This window comes from Pelecanus crispus, chromosome W (assembly GCF_030463565.1).
Source record: "Pelecanus crispus isolate bPelCri1 chromosome W, bPelCri1.pri, whole genome shotgun sequence".
NCBI lineage: Eukaryota > Metazoa > Chordata > Aves > Pelecaniformes > Pelecanidae > Pelecanus > Pelecanus crispus.
Genome location: NC_134675.1, coordinates 18,654,960 through 18,679,957, shown reverse-complemented (window position 1 = coordinate 18,679,957; position 24,998 = coordinate 18,654,960). Strand labels below are relative to the sequence as shown.

The 24,998-nt window shown below is 43.5% G+C and overlaps 2 protein-coding genes across 2 annotated transcripts in view; one reads left to right on the top strand and one right to left on the bottom strand.

The window, feature by feature from the left end:
• The first annotated feature begins 517 nt into the window (after positions 1–517).
• LOC142596470 (amyloid-beta A4 precursor protein-binding family A member 1-like) lies at positions 518–23,129 on the top strand. The gene is made up of 5 exons (XM_075725591.1): positions 518–1,669; positions 14,384–14,482; positions 18,067–18,106; positions 21,927–22,072; positions 23,055–23,129. Exons 1-5 carry the CDS (start codon positions 518–520, stop codon positions 23,127–23,129), a joined length of 1,512 nt encoding a protein of 503 aa, XP_075581706.1.
• A 1,312-nt stretch (positions 23,130–24,441) lies between these two features.
• Positions 24,442–24,998, bottom strand: part of LOC142596469 (amyloid-beta A4 precursor protein-binding family A member 1-like) — a 23,455-nt gene continuing 22,898 nt past the window's right edge. The window contains 1 exon segment of the mRNA XM_075725590.1: positions 24,442–24,660. Within this exon segment, the coding sequence (XP_075581705.1) occupies positions 24,442–24,660 (219 nt within the window).

Below are 24,998 nucleotides of genomic sequence, written 5' to 3'. Positions count from 1 at the left end.
CTCTTTGTTATTTTACACTGCCACATCCTACCACAATATCTCTACCACAATTGAGCCCCTGGTGAAAGTTAGTTGCTTTGATGTGCATCTTGTCTGCATTGTCTAGATGTCTGGCCAGTACATAGAAGCACCTCTTGGACTGGTCTGAGATAGTGGATTCTTTCCCAGAGAATTTGTCCATAAAACTGTAAACTGAAATTCTCAAAGGAATTGTGGTCCCATCTCTGAATGAATGGTGCTGGTAGAAATCAATTTGCATTGGAAGGTCATGCTGTTGTGCTGGTTGTCCTCTGATTTCAGAGCTGATGAAGCCAAAACTTTGTCTGTTGGAGAAGCGAGGGTGCCTTTTGCTACTCTGGGGTTGTTTGTTGACTCCACATTGTGGGGCTTTTTTGTTTGTTTGTTTTGTTCATGGTTGTGGTTTTTTTTTTTTTAATAACATCACTCTTTTAATTTCTTTCCAGTCCTGGTAGACAAAATGTCTATAGAATAAGTGGCCTACACACCAGAACTTTCCATGAACTATTTGGTCATACCATCTGAGGTGGAGGTGAATAAAGAGCCAGCAAATGAAGATATGAATGAATCAGTGGAAGCTGACTCAGAGCACTCACAGGTAGAAGAGGAACGACAGTCTGTGATCTGCTATTCAAGGCACAGAAACAGCAACCAAGGGGTACCGTCTGGGCAGGAAGAGGAAGGGATGCTAGCTCGATCAGCCAGCACTGAGAGTGATTTCCATAATCACATGGACATGGTGGAAGGGGATGTTATAGCCACAGCAAAGGATGGCTATGATGTAGATATAGTTCAGGAGAATGAGGATGAGAGTACATATGCAGTGCAGTACAGGCCTGAGTCTGAGGAGTACACAGAAAATGCTGAAGCAGAGCATACTGAGGCTGTTCATAATCAAACACTGCCTGATAATGTACATTTCCACTCCACTGAACATGAGGAAGCCATGAATGCAGCATACTCAGGTTATGTCTATGCTCACCAGCCCCTCCACCGAGGAGAGGATGAGCGGTATGCTGAGCCTTATGCTGACTATAGGCTGCAGGAGCATGTGTATGAGGAGATAGGGGATGTGCTGGACCTTGATGTTAGGGAGGGCCTTCAGCTCTATGGGTGGGAAAGGGAGGAAGCTGACAACTATCGCAAGGAAGCTCTTGGTGCCCGCCTTCACCATTATGATGAACGATCTGATGGAGAGTCGGACAGCCCTGAGAAAGAGGCAGAGTTTGCTCCATATCCAAGAATGGACAGCTATGAACAAGAGGAAGATATTGATCAGATTGTGGCAGAGGTGAAACACAGTATGAGCTCTCAGAGCTTGGGCAAGGCTGCTGAAGACATGCTAGAGGCAGAGCAGAGCTCGGAGCATGCTCATGCTCTCCCTGGCAGGGGGCACGAAAGCAATGGTCAACTGTCAGCTGGCTCTAGGGCCACACCCAACTCAGGAGAGTCAGTACAGAAGTGCAGAAAGGAAAAAAGGGATGCAATATCGCTGGCTATCAAAGATATTAAAGAAGCTATTGAGGAAGTGAAGACAAGGACTGTTCGTTCTCCTTATACCCCTGATGAACCAAAAGAACCTATTTGGGTGATGAGGCAGGACATTAGCCCAACCAGGGACTGTGATGATCAGAGGCCACTAGATGGAGATGTAAGTATACAGAGCTATAGGCTCACATGTTACAATTAAAGGAACAGGGACCGCGTAATATACATTACAGTGAAACTGAGAGGGTTATACTCTTCTGTGATTCTGAGATTTTATTCCTCAGTAAAGTATGTAATGCTGTATATGTTTTAAATGTTTACTTAAAAGGCTGCATAAGGAGTATATGTATATGTTGTGCAGTGCACGAAATTTTCTTTTATGAAACACTGCTGACTTCATTAGAGTTGTACTAGAGGTGAATTTGTCACAGAAAGCTCTATTGACATTTTCTGAAACAAGTGCTACTACATTTTTTTTTTCCTAACATCCACTGGATAATTAGAATAACTACCAAATAATTTACCTTACGGTATATAACCTTGTGTGTTCCTGTTAATTCTGGACTTGTGAGTTTTGTTTTCTGTCAGATAAAAATGCTAACAGTTTCTATGAAAAACTTGTTAATATTATTTAGGTAATGTCACAGATGCAGATCTGAAAAGATTCAGGCTCCTTAGCTCCTTGTAGTCTCTAGAGATTTGCTTTGAATCCTCATGCATTATATTATAGAATAGAATAGAACAGAATTCAATAGAACAGAATAGAATAGTTCAGTTGGAAAGGACCTACAACGATCATCTAGTCCAACTGCCTGACCACATCAGGGCTGACCAAAAGTTAAAGCATGTTAGTAAGGGCATGGTCCAAATGTCTCTTAAACACTGACAGGCATGGGGCATCGACCACCTCTCTAGGAAGCCTGTTCCAGTGTTTGACCACCCTCTCGGTAAAGAAATGTTTCCTAATCATAGAATCATAGAATCATAGAATCGTTTAGGTTGGAAAAGACCTTTAAGATCATCCAGTCCAACCATTAACCTACACTACCAAGAATGTCAAGCCTGAACCTCCCCTGGTGCAGCTTTGAACCATTCCTACGCGTCCTGTCGCTGGATACCAGGCAGAAGAGATCAGCACCTCCCTCTCCACTTCCCCTCCTCAGGAAGCTGCAGGGAGCAATGAGGTCGCCCTTAAGCTTCCTTATCTCTAAACTAGACAAGTCCAAAGTCCTCAGCCGCTCCTCACAGGACATGCCTTCCAGCCCTTTCACCAGCTTTGTTGCCCTCCTCTGGACGCATTCAAGGACCTTCACATCCTTTTTTTAAATTGTGGGGCCCAGAACTGCACACAGTACTCAAGGTGAGGCCGCACCAACGCTGAATACAGTGGGATAATCACCTCTCTTGACCGGCTGGTTATGCTGCGTTTGATGCACCCCAGGATGCGGTTGGCCCTCTTGGCTGCCAGGGCACACTGCTGACTCCTATTGAGCCTGCTGTCAACCAGCACCCCCAGGTCCCTTTCTGCAGGGCTGCTCTCCAGCCTCTCCTCTCCCAATCTATACTTGTGCCCGGCATTATTCCATCCCAGGTGCAGAATCTGGCATTTGTTCTTGTTAGATTTCATCCCATTAATCATAGCCCAATGCTCCAATCTATCCAGATCCCTCTGCAAGGCCTCTTGTCCCTCGAGAGAGTCAACAGCACCTCCCAGTTTGATATCATCAGCCAACTTACTAATGGTGCATTCAACTCCTGCATCCAGAACATTGACAAAAATATTGAGCAGAACTGGCCCTAGAATTGAGCCCTGAGGAACACTGCTAGTGACTGGTCGCCAGCCACATGTAGCCCCATTCACTACAACTTTTGAGCCCTGCCCTTCAGCCAGTTCTTCACCCAGCACACCATGTACCTGCTCATGTCAGAGTTGGACAACTTGTCCAGAAGGATGCTGTGAGGGACAGTATCAAAAGTCTTACTAAAATCCAGAAAAACTACTTCCCCCCCCACAGAGGGGTCCTGCTGCAACATCCGCCAACTCCTTCAGTACTCTGGGATGAATCCCATCAGGCCCCATGGACTTATGAACATACAGCTGATACAGCTGGTCCCTTACAATTTCCGTGTCCACAAATGGAAAGTCACTGTTCCTGCACTCGTGGTCCTCCAACTCAGAGGGCCGGGCAGCCCAAGGTCTATCAGTATTATTAAAGACTGAGGCAAAAAAAGCATTGAATGCCTTTGCCTTTTCTTCATCCCTATTAGTCAGGTGACCATCATTAACAAGTATTGGTCCAATGTTTTCCTTAGACCTCCTCTTGCTATTAACATACTGAAAAAAGCCTTTCTTGTTGTCTGACACAACCCTGGCCAGTTTCAACTCTAGTTGAGCTTTGGCCTTTCGTGTCTTCCCCCTGCATATGCGAACCACGGCTCTGTAATCTTCCTGCGAAGCCTGACCTCGCTTCCAGAGATCATGCAATTTCTTTTTCCTCCTGAGTTCCAAGAGGAGCTCCCTGTTCAGCCAAGCTGGTCTTCTGCCCCGCTTTCTTGACTTATGACACAGTGGAATTGCCTGCTCCTGTGCTTTTAAAAGGTGGTTCTTAAAAACTGACCAGCTCTCATGGACCCCTAAGCCCTCAAAGGCCGATTCCCAGGGGACACTGCTAACTAGCTCCCTGAGTAGCTTAAAGTTTGCTCTCTTGAAATCCAGGGTAGCAACTCTGCTGACCTTTTTTTCTCATTACACCAAAAATTTTAATCTCTACCATTTTGTGATCACTGTGGCCTAGACAGCCACCTCCCATCACATCTCCCACGAGTCCTTCTCTATTCACAAATAACAAGTCTAGGAGGACATCTTTCCTAGTTGGCTCACTGAGTACTTGTGACATATTATTGTAAAGTAATCTCTCTCCTCTGACTTGAGTGTTAAAGGCCACTGTTCAGGTTTATAGTTTTATTTTATTAATTCTGTACTTCTTGGCATCAAGCCTAATTTTCATCAGAATAGGTTCATAGCCTGTCATTCCAGTTCTTATTGCTGCTCTGTGAAGGTAATCTTAACTATTAAGTTTACGAGGTTTTTTTAAAATTCCTAATAAAGTAAGTTCATAAGCAACTTTTAACTGTGTTAAAATTTATGCCTGATATGAAAAGGACCAATAGACTAAATTTGGTGGGCCAAAGTCATCCCTAATGTGAATCCACTCAGTTATCTCCAGGATGACTGCACTGTAAACATCTGCATCGCTCTTCCTTGTTGCTGTGGAACACTTTTTGGTGACCTTTGTTTGTTTGTTTGGAAGAACATGGAATGATAAAAGTTTGTTGTTGTTTGGTTATTTTTCTTTTTAAATCAATATCAATTTAATTTTTAAATAAAATGTTTGTAACCTAGGTGTCAGGGCCTGGACTGCATTCCCTCCCTTCTGGGGGTTTACCTGGCTGAGTCCAAGGTCAGCTCCTTCACCAATAAGAGCTGTTGTGAAGAAAGCTAGAAGTGAGGGCCTTCCACTACTTTCCCCTGGGAGCTGCTTTTAAGCTGAGGCATTTACCACTAGCCCCTGCCTGTGCTACAACACAGCTGTGTAGCAGCTATGTCTGTGCCTGGTCTTGGATCTCTGTGATTCTGAGCATTACCTGGACCCACCGGCTTGGCTTCCTTCCTGGCTTGGCCTTGGACCTGTCTCATCACTATGGACTTGCTGGGTGATCAGTGGACTGTGTCTGACCCTGACCACTGTCTCTGGCCCTGCTGCTCTGCATCCTGGCTCCTTGTTGGTGAGGTCACTGCTCCTGCTTGCCTTATTCTTGTGGTCCATTCCCAGCTCACCTTTTCTTGCAGAGCAGCTGGTCCTTATTGCTCCCTGACACTAGGCTCCCATTAGAAATACCCAAAACACCTCGGTCTCTTCTGCATCAAAGGGAATTCAGATGATGAAAAATTGATTACATGCAGTTTAAACATGAGACATACCTATGCTTTTCCAGCTATGTTCAAACCAAATAACTAGTATTCCACAAATAGGAACAGATTTAGAAGCATAGTGTTTCAGCTGTGTAAAAGCATGCTAGTAGTTTCCTGACATTTTTTTTTTTCCCATGGAAAACCATCAGAAAACCATAGTAATGACTATGTTTTAATTCTTGTGTGCATTCCTACAGATTTCAGTCATTTCTTCCCTGGTTCAAACCACGGTAAGCCGACGCTAGCAGCAGCAGCAGTTGCTGCATGCTGAGAGGAGTGCGAGGCTTGCGAGGCTTGCGAGGTACCCGGGGGCGGGAGGGGGGGTGTCTGAGGGGGTTTCTGGGCCTCTCTTGGGCTGTCTGTGGGGAAGAAACCGGCTGGCAGGCGACAGGTCTCGTGAGAGGGGTGGGCAAAAGTTGGGCAGTGCCAGCTTGTCCCTGCGGCGCCAGTTCAAACTGCAAGAAGCCGTATATAACCGGCCCCTAGGGAGTGCCAGTGAACAGGGAGTGGTATCGGCAGGGTGCGTGGGAAGGGCTGCAGACTCTGCCAGTTATCGAGCTACTGCTTGCTCTGCTCACCTTTCGGCTTAGGCTGCAGCCCTGACTGTCACCCCAGATAGCTGGTGGCTGTGCAAGCCTACCCAGCAGCTTGAGGTCTCCAGAGAATTAGAAGGGCTCATTAGGCAGTGCCCTGAGGTTGTCAGAAGCATGGTGGTAGAGACTAGGCAAGGGCTGTGCTCTGCAGCAGTCAGGAATCAGCTATCTAGCCAGGCTAGCCTGGGATGAGTGGAGGCAGCCACCCAGACAGGGCTTCCTATTAGGGAAGCTGCTGTCCAGATGGAGGGCTGCAAAGACTGCACACCCCACCTCCTGGGTGGAGGAGGGTGCAAGCTCCACCTGTGCAAGGTGTGCTCAGGTGGAGTCACTCAGGAAGGGGGTGGAGGAGCTGCAGGAGGAAGTTAGCAGGCTATGCTGTTATTAGGGAGGGTGAACAAGAAATAGATAGAGTATTATTTGAGACTTTGCAAGAACAAATACTAGGTCCCCGTGACACTGACCTCCAAGGACTACCAGACAAAGAGCTTCAACAGTGAACAGACAGCACCTTGGAGAAGGAGGCGCCATGGTCTCCAGTGACCCATGGGAACAGGATGTCACTTCACTCCCCTTCCTCATATGTACCAACCAGCAACAAATATGAAGTCTTGGCAGTGGACAAAGCCAATGAGCGAGATTCACAGGGAGAAACTGCACCAGCAGAACATACTAAAAGCTGCAAAAGGAAGCAGCGAGTGCTAGTAGTGGGTGACTCTCTGCTGAGAGGCACTGAGGCACCCATCTGCCAGCTTAATATACAGTCAAGGGAAGTTTGCTGCTTGCCAGGAGCCAAGATGTGGGATGTCCTAGAGAGACTGCCACAACTGGTTGAAAGCAGAGGCTACTATACTATCCCCTACTTCTTTTCCATGTGGGCACCAATGACACGGAAAAGCGTAGCCTGGGCAAGATCAAGCAGGACTTCAGAGCCCTGGGGGCCCAAGTGATCTTCTCCTCTGTCTTGCCAGTCAGGGATAGAGGTGCAGGCAGAATTCGATGCGTTATGCAGATCAGTACTTGTCTTCATGGCTGGTGTCGTCGCCAGGGCTTTGGTTTCTACGATCACAGGGCGTTCTTTGATGTATACAGTCTATTGGAGAGAAATGGGATCCACATATCTAGAAGAGGCAGGAGAATCTTTGCTAGCAGATTGGCTTAATGAATCGTGCTTTAAATTAACAAAATTGGGGGTGGGGGAGTGTCCAAAACCGTGACACCTGCATATTCTTAAGCAACAGGTAGGATGAGTGCACCTAACGAGAGCAGTGAGGAATGCTCCCTAACCCTCTCCAAAGGCAAGAACCTTAAGTCCAGCCACCTCAAGTGCATGTATAGCAATGCACATAGTCTGGAAAAGAAACAGGAGGAACTGGAGCTCTGTGCTCAGCCTGAGAGTTATGATGTCATAGGAATCACAGAAACTTGGTGGGAAAACTCACATGACTGGAAGACCTCAATGGATGGCTACAAACTCTTTTGGAAAGACAGGAAGGGAAGAAGAGGAGGTGGAGTTGCACTTTACATAAAAATTTGACTCTATGGAGCTATGGAGACCATGAAAGTTCTATCAAATGCCTTTGGATCAAGATTAGAGGGATCATCACCAAGGGCGATCTTATGTTAGGTATCTGTTACTGACCTTCCAGTCAGGATGACGAGGCTGACAAAACCTTACTTCGGCTGCTCAAGGAAGTCTCAGGCCAACAGAACCTGATCCTCATGGGAGACTTCAATTACCCAGACATTTGTTAGTAAAACAACACAGCAGTGCACATTACTAATAATGCTGACAAGGCAGATATTCTCGATACCTTCTTTGCCTCTGTCTTTACCGGTGTAGCTGGACACCAGATCACAGGATCAAGTAGCTACAGCGATGCATGTGTTGACCCACCAGTGGAGGAAGGGCTGGTCTGCGGCCTCTTGCAAGGGCTCAACCCACATAAATCTACGGGCCCAGATGGAATCCACCCCAGGGTGTTAAGAGAAGTGGCTGACGTTGCCCAAGGCCATGCTGTTCAACGTCTTCATAAATGATCTGGATAATGGGATTGAAAGCACCCTCGCCAGGTTTGCTGATGACACTAAACTGGGTGGTGAGATGGACACGTCAGAAGGGAGAGCCATCTTACAGAGAGACCTGGACAAGCTGGAAGGGTGGGCTAGCAAGAACAGTATGAAGTTTCACAAAGACAAGTGCAAAGTCCTGCACCTGGGACGACATAACCAAAGAGCCCAGTACAGGCTAGGATCTGTGTGGCTGGGGAGCAGCCTTGCTGAAAGGGACCTGGGGGGTCCTGGTGGACAACAAGCTGAACATGAGTCAGCAGCGCGCTGCTGCTGCAGCAACAAAGGCAAATTGGATCCCAGGCTGCATCTGCAGGGGCGTTACTAGCAGAGATAGAGACGTGGTCATCCCACTCTGCTCAGTGCTTGTCAGGCTGCACCTGGAGTACTGTGTCCAGTTCTGGTCCCCACAATTCAAGTAAGATGCAGACAGGCTGGAGAGGGTCCAAAGGAGGGCCGCGAAGATGATCAAAGGGCTGGAGAACCTGCCCTATGAGGAAAGACTGAAGGAGATAGTTCTCCCTGGAGAAGAGAAGGCTCGGGGGGACCTCATCACAGTATTCCAGTACTTAAAGGGTGGCTACAAAGAGAATGGAAGCTCTCTCTTCACAAAGAGCCACAAGGAGAAGACAAGGGGCAACGAGTACCAGTTGCACCAGGAGAGGGTTCATCTCAACATAAGAAAGAAATTTTTTACAGTGAGAACAATCATTCACTGGAATAACCTCCCCAGGGAGTCCCCATTGCTGGAGGCTTTCAAGATGTGATTGGGCAAGGTGCTAGATAATCTCATCTAGGCTCCCTTTCCCATGACAGTTTTGACGAGATGATCTTTTGAGATCCGTTCCAACCTGGGCTGTTCTATGATTCTGTGATTCTATGTATTTTTCTCCAAAAGAAATGCTTTGTAGGCATATGAAAAAGAAAAATGCTAGAAGCTCAGTCCTCATGGACAATTCTGTCATAATAAAATGTGTAGTCACGTGATGTAGAAGGTCAGTAACAAACTTCTGTGAATAAATAATCTATTCAGGTACCTATTTAATATTGAATGATGTGAAGTATTTACTGACAAGTGCCTTGTGCAATCTCATTCGGTGATGTATACTTTCAGAGGGGATGAGTGAGCTCCAGACATCTCCAGACATTTCTGTTGTAGTTGTATACTTGTGTATTTGAGGAAAATTGAAAGATATGTTAGTATCCTTGGGCTAAATGTCTTTGAAGCTTGAGAAAAATCCTAACTCAAGTGAAACGATAAGATTGCTTATCTTTCTAACTTCTATTAACCAGAAATCTTTTTTAAGCAAGACATGGCCATCACTGGATATGGCCTCATAAGTGCCTCCTTTTCATAGAATCATAGAATAGAATAGAATAGAATAGAATAGAATAGAATAGAATAGAATAGAGTAGAGCAGAGTACAGTACAGTAGAGTAGAGTAGAGTAGAATAGAATAGAATAGAATAGAATAGAATAGAATAGAATAGAATAGAATAGAATAGAATAGAATAGAATAGAAGAGTAGAGTAGAATAGAATAGAATAGAATTCAATAGAACAGAATAGAATAGAATAGAATTCAATAGAATAGAATAGAATTCAATAGAATAGACTGTTTCAGTCCAACTGCCTGACTGCTTCTGGGCTGACCAAAAGTTAAAGCATGTTAGTAAGGGCATGGTCCAAATGCCACTTAAACACTGACAAGCGTGGGGCATTGACCACCTCTCTAGGAAGCCTGTTCCAGTGTTTGACCACCCTCTCGGTAATGAAATGTTTCCTAATGTCAAGCCTGAACCTCCCCTGGCGCAGCTTTGAACCATTCCCACGCGTCCTGTCACTGGATACCAGGGAGAAGAGATCAGCACCTCCCTCTCCACTTCTCCTCCTCAGGAAGCTGCAGGGAGCAATGAGGTCGCCCTTAAGCTTCCTTATCTCTAAACTAGACAAGTCCAAAGTCCTCAGCCGCTCCTCACAGGACATGCCTTCCAGCCCTTTCACCAGCTTTGTTGCCCTCCTCTGGACGCATTCAAGGACCTTCACATCCTTTTTTTAAATTGTGGGGCCCAGAACTGCACACAGTACTCAAGGTGAGGCCGCACCAATGCTAAATACAGAGGGATAATCACCTCTCTTGACTGGCTGGTTATGCTGCGTTTGATGCACCCCAGGATGCGGTTGGCCCTCTTGGCTGCCAGGGCACACTGCTGACTCCTATTGAGCCTGCTGTCAACCAGCACCCCCAGGTCCCTTTCTGCAGGGCTGCTCTCCAGCCACTCCCCCCCCAATCTATACTTGTGCCCGGCATTATTCCATCCCAGGTGCAGAATCTGGCATTTGTTCTTGTTAGATTTCATCCCATTAATCATAGCCCAATGCTCCAATCTATCCAGATCCCTCTGCAAGGCCTCTTGTCCCTCGAGAGAGTCAACAGCACCTTCCAGTTTGGTATCATCAGCTAACTTGCTAATGGTGCATTCAACTCGATCATTGATAAATACATTGAACAGAACTGGCCCTAGAATTGAGCCCTGAGGAACACCGCTGGTGACCAGTCGCCAGCCAGATGTAGCCCCATTCACTACAACTTTGGAGCCCTGCCCTTCAGCCAGTTCTTCACCCAGCACACCATGTACGTGTTCATCTCACAGTTGGACAACTTGTCCAGAAGAATGCTGTGAGGGACAGTATCAGAGGTTGTAAGGGACCACTGGAGATTTTCTCATTCAGCCCCCCTGCTCAAAGCAGAGGTAGCTAGAGTGGGTTGCCCAGGATATTGTCCAGTCGGGTTTTGTGTATCTCAAAGGATGCAGACTCCACCATCTGTTCCAGTGTTCAATGACCTTAATGGTGTATTTAAAAAAAAAAAAAAAAAAAAAAAGTGTGGAATTTACTGTGTTTCAGTTTGTGCCCATCGCCTCTTGTCCTGTCACTGGACACCACTGAGAAGAGCCTGGCTCTGTTGTCTTTATACCCTCCCATCAGCTATTTATATAGATTGATAAGATCACCCCTGATCCTTCTCTTCTCCAGGATGAACAGTCCCAGCTCTCTAATCCCCTCCTTGCATGAGAGAGCTCCAATCCCTTAATCGACTTCGTGGCCCTTTGCTTGACTGGCTCCAGTGTGTCCATGTCTTTCTTGTATTGGGGAGGCCAGAACTAGACACAGGACTCTGGGTGTGGCCTCACCAGTGCTGAGTAGAGGGGAAGGATCACCTCCTTCAACTTGCTGGTGACACTCTTCCTAATGCATCCCAGGATGCTGTTGTCTGCCTTTGCTGTGCGGGCACTTTGCTGGCTCATGCTCAACTTGGTGTCCATCAGGACCCCCAGGTCTTTTTCTGCCTAGCTGCTTTCCAGCTGGGTGGCCCCCAGCATGTATTGGTGTCTTGGGTTGTTCCTCCCCAGGTGCAGGACTTGGCATTTCCCTTTGCTGAACTTCATGAAGTTCCTGTCGGCCCATTTCTCCAGTTTGTCAAGGTCCCTCTGGATGGCAGCACAACCCTCTGGAGTATCAGCCACTTCTCCCAGTTTTGTATCATCTGTTTTTAAATACAATATCAGTTCATTTTGCACAGCAGCAGGAGTAACGACATTGAGAAACTGACACTGTATGGAAAAGTCTATGCAGTGCAGTTAGATTAGATATTCTGTGCACAGAACTGGAGAAGTGCAGTCCATGCCCTCCTGAATAATGCATGATGGACCAGCATGGATTTTTTGGCACATACACATCAGAGAGAATGGCATACAGGGATTCCCTTTAGAAAAGGCAATGGTTCTCCTAGGTATATACTCTCATCCCTCTGGAAGGGCAGGGCCCTGTATCTTCAAAGTAGTCTCCTAGGGAAGAATGATGGGCAAGAGCTATCTCCACCTGGAAATTGTATGTTGTGAATGCTCTTAGCTGAGTATGGGAAGGAGGCATTTAAAGGTACAAATAGAAGATGTATGCAGTGCGGAGATCATAGGTCTTGAGATATACTACTGCAAAAAATTGGTAAACAGCATCACTCTTCTAAAATGAGAAGATTTTAGTATTAGAAGACATTCTAACCAGCTGGGTTGAGCAGGATGGGTTTGATGCAACACAGTGCTATTGCCTTTCCTATTATGAGTTTTGTTATTAAATCCCATTGTAAAGGGCAGTGAAGGACTCTCAGGTGAAGTGGATCACATTGTTAGACTGAAGCAATGCAATTAAGATGGAGAATTTTTGGATGTACTGGGCTAAAAGAGAAATATAGGTAGGTCTTCAAGGAGGAGAAAAAAAAGGTTGCAGGTGCTTATTATTATTAAGACTCCTGGAAAAAAGCACTTTACAAGTCAGTTTAGAATATAAATGATTTATCAAATTTTTCTTGCTATTGGTATAAAAGCTACTGCTGTAGTGTATGTTGTATATTGTACCTCTGTGCTTTCATTTTGCTGAGGCTGGGCTAAAAAGAAAAAACAGCGTGCATAACTGAATACTAAAGCTTCCTCTGAGGATTCACCTTGTGACATCTGCACTGCCACATCTCCTAAAGATCTGGTTTTGAAATACTTGCTGGGTCAAAGCTTTATACTCTTTTACATGCTGTATTTTTGTATCATATTTTCACTAAAGTACTTACTACTCTTGACTTTGGATACCTAGCTATAGCTCTTTAATATTAGCAGCATTCCATAGGAGTCTCCTATTAGTATGATAGCATTTCTCATAGCAGCTTACCAAGGTATTTGCTGGTGGATCACATAGAGATAGAAAATTCATGATACTGGTTGCCTGCACTGATTGCTTTATTTTTCTAATATGACTTTCCCAAGTATATGATGTCTGATGGAAGTTTTATAGTTAGAACAGAGAAGAACATTCTTTATGATAGTGAATGAGTGGGGGAAATAGTCTGAAAGATGGTTTCTCCACTAAGATTTAGTTAAGGTTTTGGTAGCGGGGGGGCTGCAGGAGTGGTCTCTGTGGGAAGAGGTATGGGGCTGCCCTGTGCTGGACACAGCTGGTTCCAGCCCGCTTGTTGATGGACCCACAGCAGGCTGAAGCTGAGCCAGTCAGCGAAGTTGGTGGTGCCTCTGTGAAAGCATTTAAGAAGGGACAAAAATGCCAGATGACGAGCAGAGGAGTGAGGGGGGGAAAAAGTGAGAAACAGTAGTATGAACACCAAGGTCAGAGAAGAAGGAGCAGGAGGAGGTTCTCCAGGCACCAGAGAAGATATTCCCCTGCAACCTGTGGAAGAGACCATGCCGGAGCAGATATCCACACTGGGGCCTGTGGAGGACCCCACGCCGGAGCAGATATCCACACTGGGGCCTGTGGAGGACCCCACGCCGGAGCAGGTAGATATTTCCTGAAGGAACTGAAAACCAACGCTAGAGCAGATTTTTCCTGAAAGGAACTGCAGCTTGTGGAGACGACCTATGCTGGAGCAGGGGAAAAGTGTGAGGGAGGAAGGAGTGGTGGAGAGGAACTGTTATTGACTGACCTAAATCCCCCGTTTCCCATCCCCCCTGTGTTGCTCGGGGTGTGGGAAATAGAGGAGTCAGGAATCATAGAATCATAGAATGCTTTGGGTTGGAAGGGACCTTGAGAGATCATCGAGCCCAACCCCCCTGCAGTAAGCAGGGATTGAACCTGTGAACTTGGCGTTATTAGCACCATGTTCTAACCAACTGAGCTAACCCTGAAGGAGTGAAGTTGAGCTTGGGAAAAAGGGGTGGGGAGAAAGTGTTGTTTTAACTTGTCTGTTTCTCACTATCCAAATCTATTTTGATTGGCAAAAATTAAAGGAATTTTCCTCAAGTCAAGTCTGTTTTGCCCGTGACAGTAATTGGTAAGTGATCTTCCTGTCTTTATCTCGACCCATGAGCTTTTCCATCTTATTTTCTCCCCCTGTTCTGTTGAGGAGGGGGAGTGAGAGAGCAGCTGGGTGGGTGTGTGGCAGCTGGCTGAGGTCAACCCACCACAGTTGTCGACCACTGAGGGCAGCTATTAATTTTTCAACGTGCTTAATTTAATAGATTATTGACAAAGAAAAAAGTTTTCTGTGACGATTTAGCTGTTTAGATAAGTCCCAATAGACTGTGTGTGATCGTTGCAATGGAAAGGAAGGGCTATAACACTTCAGAGAGTGTTTGTCATGTTTTGGTGTTTTCCTCATTTCTTATTCCCACTGCCAAACCAGAGATATTTCTACATCAGTCACTCAAATTATGTAATTTTATTTTCTTACCATGTCTAGTCTCTGTCTCCTGATTCCTCTTCACCCTGGAGTGCTGAGCCAAGTAGGCAACATCATCAGGATGTCTGCAGTACAGCAGAGACCTCCACTAATAAAGAGGTAGTGCAATCTTTTTAAAAGCCACCATCTCGTCTGTATTGCTTATGCCATTCTGCTTTCTTTACCTCTTTGTACATGTGTAATCTCCTCTCTTGTACCAAAACAGCAACAAAAAGAAAAAACTGATTTGATGTTTTTCCTTTGTGCTTGCCTCCCTGTCTGACTGAATGCGTAACATACTATATCTAAGACCATTTGCAATGGCATTCCTTACTCTGTGTTTGGCCGCAACAACACTTGTTTAACAGGCTAGAGGGTATTGATTTACTGAGGAACAGCTGCCAACGTCACCTCTGTATTCAGGGCAAGAGGAGCTAGCCCTCTTCCTTATCTCTGCAGAATATCTTGCCATAAAGAAAATAACATTTCTCAACCAGGTGAATAGGCCTTTCCAATGTAGCAATTTAATCTTATTGATGGGCAAACTGACCCATAGGAACAAGTAAGTGATTTCTCAATAGCCTGCCAATGATTCACAGGCAGAACTGGAACTAGAATCTAGGAGTCCTGACTCTGGGCTCCTTGAAAGCAAGCTACACACTTCACTTTTTTTGTCAAGGCCTGTACCTGGCAGGTTTCCACACTGCAGTAGTTCCACTGAGATGAGATGAGAAATACTTCTTATCTCACTGATATGAGATGAGAATTTTTTTTTTTCAGACTTCAATGTTAGATTTGTTAACAGACATCTGTAAGCAAGTAGACACAGTTGCTGATAGATAACTTGTGCTTAGCTATCAGCTAACAGCATGGTATCTTCTACAAATGAATAAACCAATCTACTGTAACCAGAAATATTGGTTGAAATTTAAACAAGACTTAGTCCATTCTTTTTTTTTTTTTTTCTTCTTTATCATCTAGGGGGAAAAAAGCTTGTAGCCTGTGTGTATATATATTAATTTAAATCTATGCTTGCATTTAGAAGGGGATGGAAGCTTTCAGAAGACTTAAGAATTTTGTCCTTAATTTATCCTGCACCAAAGCCTTCAACAGTATTGGATTGTGTCATTATGATTTCATCTACAATATTCTTTAGCTTGCCAAAGCCTCTGGCTTTATTCACTTTACAGATGTAGTTGCTTTGTGACAACTCTAAAGGCTTACAGCTGTTAGATATCGTTAATCTTACTCAAAGGAAAAAACAAACAAGATGCTACCCATTTTAGTTTTCAATACGTGATCACATACAGTGTTAAAAGTAATAAACTTTTGGAGTAATTTCAGTCAGATGTGTTGAGGGGTGCTGGGGTTTTTTCCACGCAAATAAGCAACACTGCATGGTTTAGTACCTCCCTTACAAAAATAATAATGACAAAGCCTCATCATTTTTGGGAAACACTTTTAGGTCTTAACAAACCCTTTTTTTAAAATGTAAATTTTACAGTGTTCAGTTGATGGACAAAAGCAGTAATTCAACATTAATGACCTATTTTTTTATTACTCATGGATATATAATTAAAAATTGATTCCACTTTTCAGTAACGTTATCTGATACCTTGTTATTACTTTAGTTTTATCAGTGTTTCTTGACGTGGATAATGAATGAAAAAAATTGTCTGTGTAGAGCCTTTGTAATAAAAACATTAATTTGATGTTAGTTTACACAGCTTTATCCTGAAATGAAGTTTTATTGGCTGGTCAGGTTACTGAATATCTGTCAAACCTGTAATTATATACATAAAATTTGGTTAGGCCTTGAGTCTTTTAAAAAAAATTATATGTATGCTTTGAAAAGGATACTTATGTGGATAAGCTGCCTCTGATTTTTTGGAAGTGTACAGTTGCTTTGTTCTCTAGGCCTGTCAGAATCCAGCTAATTGAATCTCTGCTAGCATCACAGTAGCAGCAATTGCGTGCAATTATTGAAGTGGGTATAGGTGGCACAGTAAAAATGAAGTCATCACAACAAATTGAATAGCCAAAGAACAGCCACTCTTGATTTGAAAATAAATGCTTGTGTCCTCTCAGCACTTGATTTCCCTTAAACATTTTGACAACAGGCAATCATTACTTAGTCACAAATTTCTCTCTGCTGATATTGTCTCTGAGAACAGAATAGAATCATTTAGGTTGGAAAAGACCTTTAAGATCATCGAGTCCAGCCATAAACCTGACACTGCCAAATCCACCACAAGAGCTTTCATGGTTTTGCTGGACAACTCAGCAACTCTCTTTCATGAGGAAAGGCCAAGTATTTTAAGGTTCTCTAGGCTCTGTTTTCTGTTTCATGTGCCTTTTGTTTTCCTGCCACCAATTATTTTACAGTGAGGACAGTGTAGTAGGATGAAAAATATTACTTATTCCTCACGTCCTTGTAACAATAAATGGAAAAGACTCACTGGATTAGTCATTTACCTGTCACATAAGTGTGCACTTCCCAAGTGATTGATTTGTCACAAGCGTACAGAACCTGTTAAACTGCCTATCACAAAGGAAAACAACTTGGTATATACGTGAATATGTAAATGCAACTGAACCTCTTCAGAGACACTGGACTTTATCTTGATCGTACATGGATCTTGTTTTGAGAGAGAGAGAGAGAGAGAGAGAGAGAGAGAGGACTTGCTCAAAATTTAATGCATTGTGGAATGAGGTTCAGGTTTGTCAACACCTTGTAATGCTTGGCTTATCCAAAACTTTTATTTCAAAAAGGTTTAATAGCAGCATATGCTTTAGTGTACCTATTACCATGGTTTTTTTATACAAAGTTGTCTTTAGTAAATTCTCCCATATCTATATATTGTTGAATATAACAAAATGGTGAGTCTCCCTGAAGTTATCATTTCTAGATGTTTATATTGTTACCACAGAGTCTTTCATAGAAAATTACAATTGGAAATGAGGCATTATTTTAGTCTGTGTGTCTACAAATGTAGGACGGACGTTCTGGTTTTTTTTTTTTTTTTTATATTAGTCCACCTTTCATGAAAGTGAGACTTTACTTGATTCTTTACTTGATTAAACAAACAAGGAATAAATACCTTGCTTGCAGTTTTCATTGTCTAAATCGTGCATGTTTATATGTACTTTTGTGCTTATTACAGAATAAACATAATCAGTGTAGGACTGTTATTAAATGCATTTACTCCAGCGGATATAGGTGGCTGCATAGCCTGTCAAAAACAATCCTAATAAGTAATTAAATTTGGTTCATAATTAACAGAGCAGGTCAATGCTTTTTGACATGAATAATAATAGTATTGGTCCATTTTAAATATCTCCATACGGATTTATTTGGAAAATGTCTTTGAGAGATTATGTATTTTCCTGTATTTCTGTTTGTTAAAGAGAGCACAGCACTAATTAGTAGTCAGGAAGCATGTTGCCAAACACCAAGAGCCAATTCAAAATAATGTAGTGTGTTACCTGCTTGATGAACATGTTAATAGAATATACCATATTTAGGGATAATAACCCTCTAATAATTGGTCAGACTTTTAATTTAAAAATAAATAATTTCCTAATAAACTCTCACCATCTTTTGCTAATAACTATTACTGTGATTTCATTTTTATGGAGGAATTTTTAATGTGTATTTAAGCATAATTTGTTTCTGTTTGAAATCCTATTTGTCTTGATTACAGTCCAGAAAAAGCTTGGCTTCATTCCCAACATATGTTGAAGGTAAGATATATTTCATAACTTAAATTTCTTTTCATTATATGAAGAACTCCAATGTTTTTAATATATAGAACTTTATTTTTATGTGCGGAACATAAAACTTGCTAAGGTTGGATGAATTGATTTAGATTAAACTGTGTCCAACTTGGAACTTGAATTAAACCCTAGTAGGCTTTTTTGGAAGTTGAGTAAAATCTCTCTCTCTTATTTTGTAACATTTTATTGATGGCTCCTGCCACCTTTCTACTGGGTTATTGTTATAATTTAAATCACTGATTTTAAAAAACCCGCCATGGAATTCATAATGTATGTGAATGTGTGTGTAGAGAGTAATTTGTTGTCTGATAAGGAATAGAGGTTAGACAAAACAGTCAAAATCTCCACAAAACTGAGATTTAATTGGCAGGCAAATAGGAGAAAACTTGCACTGATTTTCAGGTACTTACTTATCCTCTGATTAAATAACCCTTATGCTTTATAGAATGGCAAAAAAAAAAAAAAAAAGCTGATGTCATATTTAGTTTGGAATGTCTTCGAATTCCTTGATTGCTTTACAGTGTACTGTCTTTAGACTGTAAATTTTGGCATTGGTTTAGTCCTTAAAAGTATAGGTTGCATATTTTAGAACCTGTGACCAGATGAACTGGTCTAAATAACATAGATTGCTTTGAAACTAGCTGAGGTTTGGAAATTCAAACCAATGAAGGATCTGTCGCTGGTAAACAGCCCTGTCTCTGTCATGGACCATCTTAAAAGTGTGTCCCTGCCCCCCAACAAATAAAAAAATCTCTTAGCATTCTTTGAGATATTGGTCCAGTGGGCAGTTGCTTAAAACATTGAACACACTGTTTTTATGCAGGTAATTGACAGTCTGAAAAAACTTTCACCTGCACTACACTTTTATTCAACAGATAATTTCATACTCTCACATAATGTACGGAGGGGGGCTTGTGGAGAACAATACTGTTGTTCTGCAAGTGTGTTCACATCTCAGAAAAATAAACCGTGTTCCTCTTTCCTCTTGAATATGCTTCCTGTCTTATCTGTACCTCTTTCACCCTATGTTTAAGATTTTGAGTTTTGATCAAGAACTATGCTGTAAAGGGTTTGGTAATGGAAGTGGTGATAAGGCCTTTATGCATAGAGTAACAAATATCAGCAATTAAAATGCTGTATAGTTTCAGGGCTTGAACAATAATATGCCAATATGTACCCCTCCTAGATGGTATGTGGTTGGTTGGAAGTGGTTGGTAAGATGCTGATGCTGTCAGGCCTGGAACGGGCACCAACATAGTGATATCAGGATGCTTGCTCTATCCCATCTGGGTGTTCCCCTGATAGCCAGGGAAAGCACCCCAACCCCCCCCCCCCAGTCGTCCTGATCATGGAAGCAGGTTTGACATGTGTCATATGGTCAGAACAACAGGTTTTGTTCATTGTCCTGATTTAGACTGCAGTGACTGATCAAGAACAGGGTTGCCCAATGGGGCACCACAAACACCACAGATCACATGATTTACATACTTTATTACCCTTTTTCCCATTGCATGGTCCTCCTTTTTGTCACCCTTGTATCTCCCTTTCTAATATCCATGTCTGGACTTGGGGCCCCTCACCCACACCTTGAGTCTTTCCAGATGCAGGTCTCCTACTTGACAGCTAGTCCAGGTTGATGTTTGCTAGCAAATTACACACATACACACAGAGTATTAAAATTCATTAGGGAAATATAAACACACCCTGATTCCTCCGGTTGTTGGCACCTAGACCTATGGGCCCTGTGACTTGTGGCCCCTTCTCCAGTTGCTGGCACTTAGACCTTGCAGTGCTCACATAGGATAGAGGGTGAGAGCACACAGAAAAATGAATTAAGAAAAAGGATTTAATAAGAAGACAGGACAGACTGCAGTGATCAGGCACAAGGCTCAGTCAAACAAGTGTACTGACTGGCAGCCTGCTTACATGCGACTGGCCTCTTCTATCCCCCCCTTTTCTCCATTTTCCCATGCTTGTACTTCCCCCCTCATCTACCTTGATCCCTCCCATTCTCCACCCTGGTCCCCTCCCAAATAAACAACCCACCTCTAATTACGTTTTCCCCACTGGTCCGTTTTGCTACATCCATACCCAAATTTGGTATTTCTGATACTAGCCCCTAGACACTCCCAGCTTTATATGCTACAGTTACCCAGGCACTGCTGGCCTTGCAAGGTTCCACGCTCCCAAAGGCCCCCCAGTGCTCCCTGTCAGGTGTCTGTGAAGTCTCACGTAGCTCACCCTTAACCACCAGTGCAATCCAGCCATCCCTCATGGTGCTGCCTGTAACTTTTGGCAGCTTCTCACTCTGTTACCTGTCACGTCTGGCAACTTCTCATGTCAGGGCCAGTAGCTTTCCACATCCTGTTCAATTAGCTGAATCTTGGGCCACAGCCTAATCAGTGGCCCAATCATTTGCCTGCAGCCCTAACAATATAAATTCCATTCCTTTGGGTTTCATTCTTGAAAGTGACTAGTGACCATAATTACTTTCTTTTTTTTTTTGTCCATTTATGTAGTATCTGAACAGATTTAGGACACTCAAGGTACCTCAAAATCAGTAGTCATAAACCTTCATCTATAAAGAAGCCATAAATTGGGAAAGCTTCATGATAAAGTTTGCGTATGTACTCATATCTGTGTGTATATTATGAGTGTGATTAAGATTTAGCTCTAGCTACTAATTTTTTTATTAACTTAATAATGACATATTCTTTTGGGGGTAAAGTTCTAAGTCCTTGTTAATGTCATCTTTAGTGAATTAGAAGAAAATTGGCATTTTTGTATTATGTTCAACTTCAAGCTTTAGCACCTTTTAAATCTCAGGCTAACTCTTGAGTTGACTCTGTTCTGAAAGGATCAGGTTTTGTTCCTAGCAAAACAGAGAGCAAAACCAGTTTATACTTCTTGATAAAATATAGACAATTTTACCAGTTGTCTCAAATTCTCTCAAATGATGATTATCTGTACATTTTCACTGGCCTTGAACATAGATTTTTTTTTTTCTTACTTGTAGCAAAACAAGAAGCTTCTTGCATAAACCTTCCTTTTTCTCAGATCATGAGAATTTTAACATATATAGAGAAAAGCCCTGTCTTCTGCAGATATAATCCCCAAACACCTGAAAACCTGTATATTATACATGTTTCTCTGTACTGACTTGTGAGGTGATAAATACCTCATTGACTTTTGACTTTACACAGAAGCTGATGAGAGCTGAAGTCATTAAGTATCTTGCAGGACTAAGACAGTAGCTTTTTCCAAACGCAAGAGCCCTTGCTCTGTATATTTACCATCAACATATTTTTGTTTAACACCTCCCCCCGTCCCCGCCCCAACACAATACCCTTGTTGGGAACGAGTGTGATTTTGATAATATTGATCTCCTCTATTGGGGGGGGTGTGGGGGGGTGGTGTATCATAATTGTAAAGCACTCTTGAGGAGATTCCACTACCTGTTCAAAGTGCTGAGAGAACAATGTAAGTATTCTTGTTTCTATGTAAGAACAAAACTAAAGAGGTTATTTTGCTCTAGAGTGAACCCTGCCTTATAGGAGAATGATCTATTGTGAGAAATTGAATTAGCAATTAGTTTCTGCTGGAGAGATGTTGAGAAGACATGCTCGGTGTTTTGTATGCCTTGATTAAAAGTATTGGTTGTCATGCCATCATGCTAAAGTGAAGTAGTTCAGAGGAGCATTTACAGCTCTTAGGTACAGGCTCAAGTAGTCAGAATATTATTTTTTTAACCATGGTTTAATGCGATTTTTCCCCCCTGTATTTGTAGTTCCCGGACCTTGTGATCCTGAAGACTTGATTGATGGAATAATTTTTGCTGCCAATTACCTCGGCTCCACTCAACTCCTTTCTGACAAAACTCCCTCCAAGAATGTGAGAATGATGCAGGCGCAAGAGGCTGTCAGCAGAATCAAGGTGAGGGATGACTCTTGCTGTTTCCCAAGTTGGTGTTTTAAAGCTGCAGCTGTGAACTTCTTGTACGCTTAAGTCTTCTCATGTTGGGTTATCTGTGGGTTCAGAAACATTAAGTGACTAATCTTTCTTTTTGCAAGATAAACCACTTATTTAATGCTGCTTTTGGAACAAGAGTGAAAGGAAAAAAGTTCCAGATAATTCTAATTTGTACAGTACAACTTCTTCTCTATTCTGTTAGCCAAAAATTTATAATTGTCAGGGCAGGCCCAAAATGAGAGACAAAGACATACCATTCAAAGGCTCTAGGCAAGTAATAGCTCAAAGAGGCTGAGCTCTGCCTGCTAGCCAGTTTTATTAGCTCTCCTGATAACAAACCAAGGGCAGATGTAGACATACTATTTACAAAACATTATTATCTCCTTTGAACAGATACAAGCATAAACCTGACACCCCACCACCACCACCAAGGGTGTGCCCCCACACCCTCCAGCGGACCTGGCTTAGCAGGATAATGGACACGAAAAGCCTGAACCTTAGCTGGGGTATGCACTTCTGACGCAGGCTCCCAGGAATGGTCCTCCGGGCCATACCCTGCCCAATCAATCAAATACTGCAGGGTACCCCAGGATATCCTGGAATCCAAAATAGCCCAGATGTGATGTTCTCTCTGGCCCTGGACCGTAATTGGAGGCAGAGGTCAAGGTTGCCGCTAGAAGGGATCTGGGTGAATGGGTTTTAACGGGGAGATGTGAACAACAGGGTGAATCTTGAGAGCACGTGGAAGCTGCGGACAAAATGCGACTGGACTAACCTGGGCCACGATTTTATATAGGCCAAGATAATGGTAGTCTAAATTAGAAAAAACGCGCACCCAATGAACATGTTCACCAGACAACCGAACATAGTCCCCAACCACAAAGTCTGGTGCTGGTCACCAACGTCTATCTGCATAGTCTTTGTAAGCAGCCTTTGCTTTTTCCAGCTGCTCTTGAAGAAGCAAATGTATATGCCACAACTGCTCAAGGGAGACCGCTCAAGGGAGTCCTCAGGGGTGTAAAAGTCAGTTCTTCACCAGCCGAGGAGGGAGACAAGGATGCTTAGCATAGAATTACCAAGGGAATTTATTCTCTTATTTTAGCTATGCGCAGAGGGGTGCCCCAGCCTAATGCATGGAGGACCCCGATACAGAGGAAAGCAGGGTTTGTATATGTTACAATACAGTTGCGTAGACCAATCAAATTGCTCATGTTAAGGGATGGGCTAATCGGTTACTATTGCTCACGTAATCAGTATGTAATTGTCCCATGCAGGATCAGTACATGCTTGTCCCGTGCAGGTGGTGTGGATGTATGTGTCAGTGGTGTGTTAATCTTCATTGTTCTAAACCGATGTCCTGTGCAGGTGTGTGTGTGTGTGGGGGTTATACTGGATTCTGGTCAATTGCGGTTCTGGCTGTGGTTATATGCCTGGTTTTTTTTTTTTGAAAGGTAAATCTTCTATTGTTTTATCGTGGGTATGGGGTGTTCTCAGCCGGTGAGAGCCAGCTTAGGTTGGGTCTTCAGGTCACATCGACCCTGAGGTAAAAGCTCATAGTCTCAGGTAGTGTTCATACTTCTAAGGAAGTCATATTGCGCCCGATGCACAGAACTTAAAAAGGCATGGGCCAGCATGGATGCAACAAAATTTTGCAGAGAGAAAAAATTACAGGGGGGGTGGATCTGCCTCAGCAGCTCCTGCTGGGGCTTCCTGACATAACAGGGTATCCACCCTACCATTCTGCTTGCCCAGTCTGTAGGTGATATTAAATGGAAACCGAGAGAAAAGTTGCCCAACAAGTCAACTGGGGGGAGAGTCACTTCAGGTTCCTAAAACATTCCAGGTTTCAGTAGTCAGTCAGTACCAAAGCGGGCTCAGCAGGACCCATGAGAAGGTGCCTCCACTCAGCAAACACCTCATGGATGGCCAGCAACTCTCCCAGATATCATAATTCCTCTCTGCAGCAGTCAACTGGCAGAAGAAATAGGCACAAGGATGAAGCTGTCCATCCGATGGACCATGCTGAGAAAGTACCACCCCAATGGCATGGGCGGAAGCATCCACCTCCAATACAAAAGGATGACTGGTATCTGGGTGGGCCAAAACCTGGGCTGTCGTAAATGCCTGCTTCAAGTCATCAAAGGCTCCCTGAACCTCAGGCGTCCACTAAAAAGGGGCATGCTTACGAGTCAGTGCTGTGAGCAGAGCAACCTTTTGAGCAAAATTCCAAATAAAACGCTGATAAAAATTGGCAAAGCTCAAAAAGCGCTGCACGTCACACACCATTGAGGGAGCCTGCCAATGAAGAACAGTGTCAATCTTCATGTCCATGCTCACCCTTCAGGGCCCATCGAGTACCCCGAGACGTCCATACACTGTTGGAAGAAGGCACGCTTCTCCAGTTTGGCATAAAGGCGATGGCAGTAAAGGTGGGAGAGAACCTCCCAAACACGAACATGTTCCTCCCATGTGGTCAAGTAAACTAAAATATCATCCAGATATGCAATGACATAACTGTCCAACAAATCACAGAAGACATCATTCACAAAGCTCTGAAAGGTGGCAGGGGCAATACACAGGCTAACAGGCATCACACGGTGCTCAAAATGGCCGTACTTGCAAACAAAGGCAGTTTTCCACTCATCGCCCCAATGAACACAAATAAGATTGTAAGCCCCTCTCAGATCCAGTTTAGTAAACCAGCACGCCCACTGCACACACTCCAGTTGCAAAACAGCTCAGGAATGAGGGGCAAGGGCTACCAGTTCTTGATGGTAATATTATTCAATCCCCAGTAGCCCACACATGGCCTCAGGTCTCCATCCTTCTCCATACAGCTATGGAATCATACAGTTCAAATCATGGGTTATTTTCCCCCAAGGTTAAATCT

Coding starts and splice junctions, on each gene's coding strand:
- LOC142596470 (XM_075725591.1), top strand. CDS start 518: ATGAACTATTTGGTCATACCATCTGAGGTGGAGGTGAATAAAGAGCCA. Junction 1,670..14,383: donor AGAGGCCACTAGATGGAGAT/GTAAGTATACAG, acceptor TACCATGTCTAG/TCTCTGTCTCCTGATTCCTC. Junction 18,107..21,926: donor ATTCCCAACATATGTTGAAG/GTAAGATATATT, acceptor CTGTATTTGTAG/TTCCCGGACCTTGTGATCCT.